Source organism: Ruditapes philippinarum, unplaced genomic scaffold (genome assembly GCF_026571515.1).
Source record: "Ruditapes philippinarum isolate M1 unplaced genomic scaffold, ASM2657151v2 ctg3452_1_1_1_1, whole genome shotgun sequence".
Lineage (NCBI taxonomy): Eukaryota > Metazoa > Mollusca > Bivalvia > Venerida > Veneridae > Ruditapes > Ruditapes philippinarum.
This window is the reverse complement of record NW_026864458.1, coordinates 292066-303089: the sequence shown is the minus strand read 5'-3', so window position 1 is coordinate 303089 and position 11024 is coordinate 292066. Positions and strand designations below refer to the sequence as shown.

The window sequence follows — 11024 nt, the reverse complement described above, 5'->3', positions numbered from 1 at the left end:
AAGGTTTTTCTATTTTTAGCTCCGGTGACCTACTTTTTCATCCGAGATGACCCATGTTCGAACTCATCCTAACTATCACCTAGACAAACATCCTGACCAAGTTTGATGATGATTGAGGCAAAATTGTGACCTCTAGAGTGTTAACAAGGTTTTTCTATTTTTAGCTCTTGTGACCTAGTTTTTCATCCGAGATGAGCCATGTTCAAACTCATCCGAGCTATTAACTAGATAAGCATCCTGACCAAGTTTGATGATGATTGAGGCAAAAATGTGACCGCTGGAGTGTTAACAAGGTTTTTCTATTTTTAGCTCCGGTGACCTAGTTTTTCATCCGAGATGACTCATATTCGAACTCATCTGAGCTATTACCTAGACAAGCATCCTGACCACGTTTGATGATGATTGATGCAAAAATGTGACCGCTACAGTGTTAACGAGGTTTTTCTATTTTCAGCTCCGGTGACCTACTTTTTCATCCGAGATGACCCATGTTCGAACTCATCCGAGCTATCACCTAGACAAACATCCTGACCAAGTTTGATGATGATTGAGGCAAAAATGTGACCTCTAGAGTGTTAACAAGGTTTTTCTATTTTTAGCTCTTGTGACCTAGTTTTTCATCCGAGATGACCCATATTCGAACTCATCTGAGCTATTAACTAGATAAGCATCCTGACCAAGTTTGATGATGATTGAGGCAAAAATGCGATCGCTAGAGTGTAAACAACTAAATGAGAACGGCCGACGGACAATCATCTATCCTAAAAGCTCACCCTGAGCATGCTCAGGTGAGCTAAAAAGACAACATTATTTTTCATAAAAATTCTAAGTTCAAGGAAGGTAATACTGATAATTTTTGTGCTAGAGTTGTAAACCTTGTCACATATGATGTGGTTGATGACTAGAAACTTATATTTAAAGTTTGAAGTAAACACCTTAAGAAATAAAGAACTTATAGTGAAAAAGCTAAAAAATTTAAATAAGAAATCTTGAAATTCAGGCTATTTGTTGCCATAGCAACCAGAATTTTCAACATAGGAAGAAAAGAAAAAGATGTGCATAATCTCCAGACTGCCATCTACCCATATTTCAAGTATCATACAAATATTTTCAGTACTTTTTGAGTTATCACTGATCCAGTTTATGTGTTAAATTTGCCACATTTTCAGACTATTTGTTGCCATAGCAACCAGAATTTTCAACATAGGAAAAATATTTTTAGTACTTTTTGCATTATCGCGGGATCCAGTTTTGTGGACGGACGGACTGACTGACGGACTGACAGACAGAAAGACAGACAGACGGACAGAGGGTAAACCTAAAGTCCCCTCCGGTTAAACCGGTAGGGGACTAATAAAAATATACCAGATACCTGAGTTTCAATGTCTGGCTGTATTTTCATGCCTCTTGATATAAGCTACCCATACACTAAGTTTGGTGTCAAAAGGCCTTAGCAAACTGAAGTTATTGAGCGAAAACTGAATTTCAATTTTTCAGCAACAGTGACCTTGACCTTGATCCCAGACACCTGGGTAGCAATCCAAAGCTGCTTCTTGATAAAAGCTACCCATACACCAAGTTTGGTGATTGAGCGGAAACTGAATTTCTATTTTTAGCAACAGTGACCTTGACCTTGATTACAGACACCTGGCTGTCTTTTGATATAAGCTACCCATACACCAAATTTGGTGTCATAAGGCCTAAGCAAACTAATGTTATTGAGCGGAAACTTAAATTTCTATTTTTAGAAACAGTGACCTTGACCTTAATCACAGACACTTGGGTAGCAATCCCAAGCTGCGTCTTGATATAAGCTACCCATACACTAAGTTTGGTGTCAAAAGGCCTTAGCAAACTGAAGTTATGAGCGAAAACTGAATTTCAATTTTTCAGCAACAGTGACCTTGATCACAGACACCTGGGTAGCAATCCAAAGCTGCTTCTTGATATATGCTACCCATACACCAAGTTTGGTATCAATAGGCCTTAGCAAACTTAAGTTATTGAGCGGAAACCAAAGTTGATGCCCACCCGTTGCCGACTTCAGCATTACAATAACCCGGTTTTCGTTGAAAACCTTATTAACAAACACAAATCTATATGCCCCTAACACATGAGAGAAGTTGAGGACTTATTAAGTTGTGGGAGCATAACAATCACTTAATTATCTTTATCACATACCTGCGCCGCTTTTGCGACTCCGTAAAATGGTATAGCGCGGCCATGAATATAATTTGACCTGACATCATTTTCATTATATAAACATAGCTTTAAGATGTGCTAAATGTACTATAGGCATGCCAATGAAAAATGGTTCTTTTTCACTTCAAACAAGCTTAATGTTTGGTATGTGATAAATAGAATATTAAATTCATGTAAATTCATCACTAAATTTATTGAACTAGTTGAATAAAATAATATGCTTGCATAATATAATTTTATTCAACTTGTTCAATAAATTCTGTATTAAACTTATACTCATTCAATATCCTCTATTTACTGAAAACAAAAAATCAGCTGATGAAATAAGGCCCTACAAGCTTGTCTCCTTAAAATATCAGCATAGTTTTTTTTCTATTTCGTGATTAAGGTTACTTTGACTGATCTATTAAAGGATGAAGCAGCAACTATATGCTCAAATCTAAAAATCAAACATAAAAATTTCAATACAGGTAAGTATATAAGTATATAAGTAAAAGATTATTAAATTTCAATTGTTGTATTCTTTTATGCAGTGAAATTAAAGAAAGGCATGTAAGACAGAAAAGTTTCCTGGTATTTTGTAGTATATCATTAAGTAAGTCACTACAATTCAGGTATATAATAAATATTAGGAAATAAAGCGACTGTCACTTTAATTTGAATTTTTACAAATATTTAAAGGCTTGTCATAAAAATAAAAAAGTTATCAAAAGTGTAATACAGTCGCACTTTGTTTGCTCAAACTCAGAGGGTCTGTGCAAATTTGGTCGAACCGCAACTTGTTGTCTTTTTGTGTTTGACCGAAAAGGTGTGATTTTAACTATATTTCTGCCGAAGGGACCAGAGATCAGGTTCGAGAGTTCGAGTTATCAGTATTCGAGCGATTGGTGTTTGAGCGATCCTAGGTAGAACAATATATGCTATATAGGAATTTTGCCCGGACTGGGCGATAAGTTCGAGCGAAAGGAGGTATTCGAGCGATCCGAGTTCGAGCAACAAAGTTTAACTGTATGTAATAAAACACTTCCTCTAATTAAAATGATTAAATCAATGTCAGTGTAAACAAATTATTTTTTCAAGTCAATTGTTCCTAAAAATTCAAATGTCGAAAGTCAATGTCAGTGTTACAAGGTTAAGGTTAAGTATTAGTTGGCTTAAGTGCTAATAGGTTTAAAAGTGTACAAATTATGTTCCAGTGGATGATTCTAAAAAGTTATGTTCAATGATCAAAGACAATTTAAAGAGAATAAGAAATTTACATCTCTATAGTTATTTTTCCAATGCCATTCAGTTTTAATACAGGTAACATAAGAAAGTACTGTCTTCATTATAATACTGAAATAAAAACAATCTAGAACTCTGTATCTAGCACTAAAATTAAGCAGTTTGCAGTCACAAACACTAAACATCATTGTGAAATGGCTGAAATGCTCTAAATCAACTTAAAAAAAAACACAACTCTCTATTAACCAGCGTATTTAAGTATATTTTTGCATAGAAAAGGGACATAATTAATTATGTATACTCAATGTGAGGCTAAGAGCCATCAACAGGTATTCCAAATTTCAAATTTAATTATCAATGGGGTCGGTAGACATGTAGGGAAGTACACAAATAACTTGACCAAAATGATGATGCTGGTGTGGGCACAAACAGAAAAACACAACTTGTTCTTATCAGCTTAATCAGTTAAATGACATGCAGGTAAAGAAGTATGGGTGTGGATTTCATCAGGACATGCCTTTACAAGATTCTACTTAATGCTAGGCAAGAAAAAACAAACTTGCATTTGTCACAAGTGTATAGAGCCAAGCTTGTCTGAATATAAACTTGGTATTTCACTTACAGTATTTTAATATTTAAACCATTTAACAAAGTACCAAAAACCTTTCTGTGTCTGACCAAGTGCAATATAATTTAGCTTCAGAATTTGATACTGTAATCCCTTAAATAAAGTAACAGAGGGCAGTTCAACTTCATAACTAACATATCAGCAAGGGAAGGAAGATATGTTCAACACAAACTATACATTCAAAATGTTGGGACTGCAGAAACAATGAGTGTTGTTATACACTGATTTGAACATGATGGGATGAATGATGTGAAATCACTCGGTAAGAAAACAAAGAAAAACAATACACGCTTTATTTTACTCACCTACCAAATTATAGACGCAACACACTTCATGAAATATACACATACACCACACTTAAACCAATGTGTAAATAGAACCCCTTGCAAACCTCTTAGAAGTGTTTGATTAACCTAACTAAATTTAATTTTTTTATCAGTTTCCTACATTTCATACAAAATATTATCAATAAATGTAAAAAGACAATGACATATTTTATTGTTGGTAAGATTCTGACCATGCCAAATTGTCTATTCCAAAACATATCTTTGTAAAAAAAAAACAACCAAATCACAACTTAATTACCTTATTTAAGATAAACACAAGAAACATGGCAATGCCACGAAACCAGGTTTTCAATTAATACCATTGTAGAAAGATCCATTGTAGTTGAAATACAAAAACAAATAACAAACAATGTAACTATGTGAATCATAAATAATGAATTTTCTATTTTTAGTAACAATAACCTTGACCCTAGGGGGCCCAAAAGCTATCTTAAGCAAGGTCTTCACATAGGCTTAATTTAAAGCAAGTGTCATTAAAACATCTCATTCCAAACTTTAGTTATTGATCAGAAATTGATTTTCTACTTTTAGTAACAATAACCTTGACCTTGATCCTATGAGACCCAAAAGCAATCCCAAGGAGATCTTCACAAAAGCTTACTTTACACCAAGTTTCACTGAAATATCTCTTTCCAAACTCTAATTATTGACCTGAAAATAATTTTCCATTTTTTAATAACTGACCTTGACCTTAGGGGGCCCAAAAGCAATAAGTGAGATGTTCATAAAGCTAACTATATACCATGTTGCATTGAAATATCTCAATCCAAACTCTAGTTAATGACTGAAAACTGATTTTCTATTTTTAGTAACAGTGACCTTGATCATTTGGGGCTCAAAAGCAAGGTCTTCATAAAGCTTGCTAAATACCAAGTTTTATTGAATATTTCATTTAAAACTATAGTTACTGACCGGAAACCAATTTTCTATTTTCAGTAACAGTGACCTTGACCCTAGGGGACCGAAAAGCAGGCAGATGAGCTGGCAGCCGTAAAACAAACTAGATAGTTTCTGTTCAATAACTATATAAAGTTTGTTTAAATGTTGTTGTTGTGATTAAAAAGATATTACACTAAAAATAACATTTTATGTAAAAAAAAAACAGAGCCATTATTAAGTAAAAAAAATATCCAAGCATAAAACCCCGACAATATATATCCGGGCCATTGATGACAAAGCTTCTGTGAAAGTTTGAACACAATCCCTTTAGAAATGTAGGAGAAGTTGCGCAGAGAAGAACTTGTTAAGGCCCGTCCGCCCGCCCGCCCGACGACATACCTCAATCTTATAACCAGTTTTTTCCTTCGGAAAACCTGGTTTATAATATGCAACTTCTACAAATATTTACAATAATAAAAGTAAAATTAACTATGCATATGTTACTGTCATTCCATATTATAACTAGTATTAGACAGAAGACTCATGCAGATACCATCATGTATATAATATAATAATACACCCAAATAATATTGCCCTTTTAACTATAACTGCCTCTGTCCCATCTGACACACAAACAAAATGAAAATAAAATTATAAATGCTTTTTTTTGACTGTTATACCTATTTACTATATACTTTCTTCTATAGACAGATGTCACCCTGTATTTAAGATGCAATTAAACAAGTCTGTTTTCAATTCTCTTTAACCTTAACAATTAGGGGGCATACTTGAGAATCAACTTACGAGTGTAAATTATGAACTCCACCCTCTATCTGTGCTGAAGTTGTTCTCCTTTCAAAACTTCAGCTCTCCTGAATACATCATAGATCTGTAAGTGACAAAATATGTGTACTCTTTAGTCATGTCCATCTGACAACTGATTTAAAGTCTGCTCAAGTTAAAAAACTATGAAAAATAGTCATTTCAGTGGTAGCTAATTTATATGTTTATAACTTGAAATAGTCATTACTATTTCCCGGGTCAGTAAATTCAACAACTGTCTGCTATATGCAGATGTTGTAAAGAATCTTATCACAAAAATACATGTAGGGGAGATAACTCGTGAAAATACAACAGCATATGATTTGCCTAAATCAAAACCTTTTGTGATATTCAGTAAAAGTATAATATGCCATGAAATTACTGTTTGTTTAAAGTTGCAGATGTATTCTTAAATCATATATAATTTTATTTTTGGTTTTATCATCAATTTATTAATGGTTTTATCATCAATTTATTAATCAATTTCAATAACTTGAATCAGAATACTATATATTGCATTTCAGTGGACAGTGCTATAACATAACTGTCAGTTTTTACCAATATAAGATTGCATGAATAAGCAGAGAATCATTACAAACTTCACATTTGTGCAACTGTATTGCATTCTCATTAACAAATCTAGATGGAAACAATTGAGCTACAACTTGCAAAATCCCAAATTTGCTTCTAAACATTAAGTTATATACTAAGCTTAATTCCTTTGCTCTATAAAATAATGATACCACAAATGTACCTTAAATGTGACAGACTTTTAGAACCTATGTCCTGACAGCCATGTTGAACACCTGCTATTAAATAAGGGACAAATTTGTGTATTGATCCTTTATCCTGAATGGACCCAGAGACTCCTTGTGCAACCTTCAACTTGTCACTTTCACTGAAAATAAAATATACTTGTATGAAAACATTCATCAGAACAATCTTTTCTAGTTGATTTTTACTTGATAGATTAAAATTGCTTAATTCATCATTTGTTAAAAGTTTTGAACATTTCCTTTTTTCACCATTTTTTTTTTACATGACACTCCCCAAAACTCTTTGCTCTTACAACAGCCAAACATCAAAGGCAAACCTAAGTTCACGAGTAGATGTTCACACAAAGTTGGTAAATGTTCTAGAAAGTAAAAGAATTTAAAAGATGTAGGGGAAAACAAACTGGAGACTATGATTATGAACATCAAGAATAATTTTAGCAGATCTTACAAACATTACATAGAAACTTGCTTGCATCACACATTAAGCCACATTGATAATTCTTACCTAAAATATCTACTCTGGCTAGCTCTATGTTTTTCCATGGCATCTAGTGACCCCATACCTCTGTATTTTTTTAATCTGACACCATCAGCGAAGAAATATTCTCCTGGGGCCTCAGATGTGCCGGCCAACATTGATCCCATCATAACTAAAATATAAAACATACAACAGATTTATGCTTGGAAACGTTGCTACTGAATTAGTGATAAAAAGGCAAAAAGCCAAAAAATGTTGATCATGAAATAGGAAAATGAAAATTTTGAATTACTAATTCAATTTTTAAAATTATATGGAGATTTCCTTCCTTATCCCTATTGGCTTTGACAACCAGCCCTCTCTGCACTATTTCATGTATGAGATGTCACCTTTTGACAAGCTTCCTCCAATGAAAATATTCAATGTCCAAAACAGGATTTAAACCTGCAGCGGTGAAAAAACCCGGCTCAAAGTAAGGTAACTTCACCCCCTGGCCCAGTTTAGCCAGAATAATTATGAACATACACATGCCTTTAAGGCATGTCTGGGTCAAAACTCTGTGACATCTCAACCCCTTGACACCTCGACCACTAGACACCTAAGACATCTCAACCCAGGACACTTAGACCCCTAAGACCTCTTAAATTTACTGGACATTTCGACCCCTTATTCTCTAATGTACATTAAGATGTTATTTCAGAAAAAAAAAAATGTGCATGGAGACATTAATTCAGAAAAAAAAATGAGGTTCTTTTACAAGTTTGATTCATATATGTTTAATTTATTAGATATATTGAATTAAAAGTGAAAACATTATCTGCATTTATTTGTTATTTATAATCAATCTTCAAGTCAAGTATTTTATGTAAACATAACAGAGACACTGGCATTACATTTAAACAGAAAATATATTATGTATGTATATATGTATAAATATTTTCATAAATTACAGTAATAACAATTTACATTGGATACATTTTTTTTTTATTTAAATACATTTCTATAAGTCATGTTGTAATTCATATTTTTGTAAGCAAAAGCTGTCATTTTTGTCCATATACACTTCAGGTAATCTGAGACTTATTGGTTATTTGAATACTTTTTTTTTAATGAAAATACATGTGTGTTATTGTTATACATGAAATAAATAATATAGTTTGATGACTATCAGAAACTGAATATCTTACATCATATCTGTGTACACAATATCCCATTTTTAAAGTAACACTATTATGATGTAATAAACACATAAAGCAATATTTAGCACATTACAGTGTAGGCAAGAGCATGCATCATTCAAATACAGATTTTAGATAACTTGTAGTAATAATTGATTGTAGTTAGAAAAGAACTGTCTCTTTCATGAGCCGTACATATATCTATAATTTATGTGAACTTTAATATAAGTATTTGGAAAAGGTAGTAAAATAACTAAACAAAATGCGCTATTAGTAATGTAACCTACCCCGTTAATAATAAAATGCAGCTACTGTTTATTTAGCACAAAAAAATGTATAATTTACAGGGTGTTTTCCACAGGTGTTAATTACCAATAATTCAATCACCGACACGCGACTGATGTTTTTTTGGCAAGCATATTCTTACCAAGATTTAGACAAAGAGATTAAGAGAAACATATATTGACTCTAAGATATGAAAGAAAATCAAGATTTGTTCATAATTAGGTTTGTTGATGAAAATATTACTTATGAGAGAAAAAATGCGTATATATGAAATATAAGATGTAAACAATTTAAAAAAGGATTATGAAAATTAACTTTACTTTTTATGTTAAAATTACAATATAAGAAATAGATGAGACTATATGATTTTTTTTCCCACTCTATATAACTACAATACTACATTATCTTAATATACATTGTTGTTATTAAATATAATTCTCGAAATAACATGAACAAATCACAAGCAATTGATAAATGATCAATTGCTATTTCAGTTTCTTTTTCATAATGTAAATGCCATAAAAAACTTGAACTTGAAACTTCAAACTACAGACAAGTTTATTTAATATACATGTATAACATTGTTTAAGTAGACATGTATATAATAATATTCATCGCCAATATAAGATACATGTGTTCCACACGGAAAAAATACTCTAAATCTTTACAAATTAATAGAAATTGTGGATATGAATAAACATGCAATGCACAAATCACGCATTATCATTATTATTATAATTCCTTTACTTTACCGAGACCTAAATTAATAAATTATGCCCCAGCTTTAAAAAACATGATTGTACAATGTATATTATAATGCTTTGTAACAAAACAATTAACTAATTAAAAACAATTGTTTTTTATTTCTTTTTCCCTTTTTTCAAAAGTTTGTTGGATCTTGTAATGAAAATAATTAAAATATTTGCTATCTGCCTTAAATTACTTCTTGAAATATCATACTGGCCTTCTCAAGTACAAAAATTGATATAGGAGTCGAAATGTCTTACCCACTAGACTAGGGTCGAAAAGTCATGTAAAAAGGGGTCTAAGAGTCAAGGGGTCTAGAAGTCATCTTAATATCTTAGGGGGTTGAGAAGTCAAGGTCTTACTTGCCAAATAGATGTCAGTTTTCCCTGTCTGAAAAATAAGCATTTAACATTTGTAAAGAGCCTTTATTTAAAGATGTATTTAATAACTATGTACAAACCTGTGGAAGCACCAAGTGATAAAGCTTTATTGAGATGACCAACTGTTGAGATACCACCATCTGCTATCACCGGTACACCAAACCGTCTAGCATATTCCGCTACCTTGTACACCGCAGTAGCCTGAGGACGGCCAACAGCCATAACTTAAATAAATTATCATATACAACACACTGAACAGGTAGCACAATGGAATCCAGAAATATTTTTGTTTTACAATCAATCTTTCCCATTTTTAAAACAAAAAAACTAAGTAATATATCAGATTAAGGCACATCCTAAAATAATCGATCTTCCTAATTAATGAGATAATATCAAATGTATTTTCTCAAACAGATTAGTACATAGGTGACAAGCCTTTTATACAAACAAACCTGTTAAAGCATTATGTAAATTTTAGCTATGTAACAGTATGTGTCACCCATAAAACAATTGTGTTATGCCCCAGAAATGAATATTTTTCCCTTTCCCTAAATCTGTTAAACATTAGTTTTATAACTTTTCAAGAATGGTTTAAAGATTGTTTGATGCTTTTCACTTAAAGAAAGTAGCGCTGAATGAAGAAATTTTTGTCATATAAGTATCAAAATGTAAACAAAGTAGTACTTTGACTTCCATTCAAAATACTAAATCATTATAACTGTTCTAATTGCCAACAAGCAACAAATGCAAAAACAAGGAACATCGCAATGCGATGCAACCAGGTTTTCAGCAAAATATTTCACAGAAGCTTTGTCATGAAGGGGCATTTGTTTTTAATTGAACTTTTAGGAGGAATTATGGCTTTTTTAATATTCCTCAAACAAAAATGATTGAGAAATTTTATGTTGTCTATTCGCCTTTTTTTCCCAAATGTTTTAGAAAGGTAAACAGTACTTTATTTTTGCTTAATTTTTGCATTTTTGCGTCTCTTGTCATTTTCTTTTGTCAACAATATTGGCGTGTGGTGTTTTGTGCGATATCAAGAAAAGTATGTTCACAATTTTAACAAGCATTTGAT

General features: G+C 32.2%; 1 protein-coding gene across 1 annotated transcript in view; it reads right to left on the bottom strand.

The window, feature by feature from the left end:
• Nucleotides 1-6084: 6084 nt before the first annotated feature.
• LOC132725676 (inosine-5'-monophosphate dehydrogenase 1-like) overlaps nucleotides 6085-11024 on the bottom strand; it is a gene marked incomplete at its 3' end in the record, with an annotated part of 47261 nt that continues 42321 nt past the window's right edge. Inside the window, 4 exon segments of the mRNA XM_060710851.1 lie at nucleotides 6085-6169; nucleotides 6857-7000; nucleotides 7384-7528; nucleotides 10027-10170. Of these exon segments, the coding sequence (XP_060566834.1) occupies nucleotides 6136-6169; nucleotides 6857-7000; nucleotides 7384-7528; nucleotides 10027-10170 (467 nt within the window).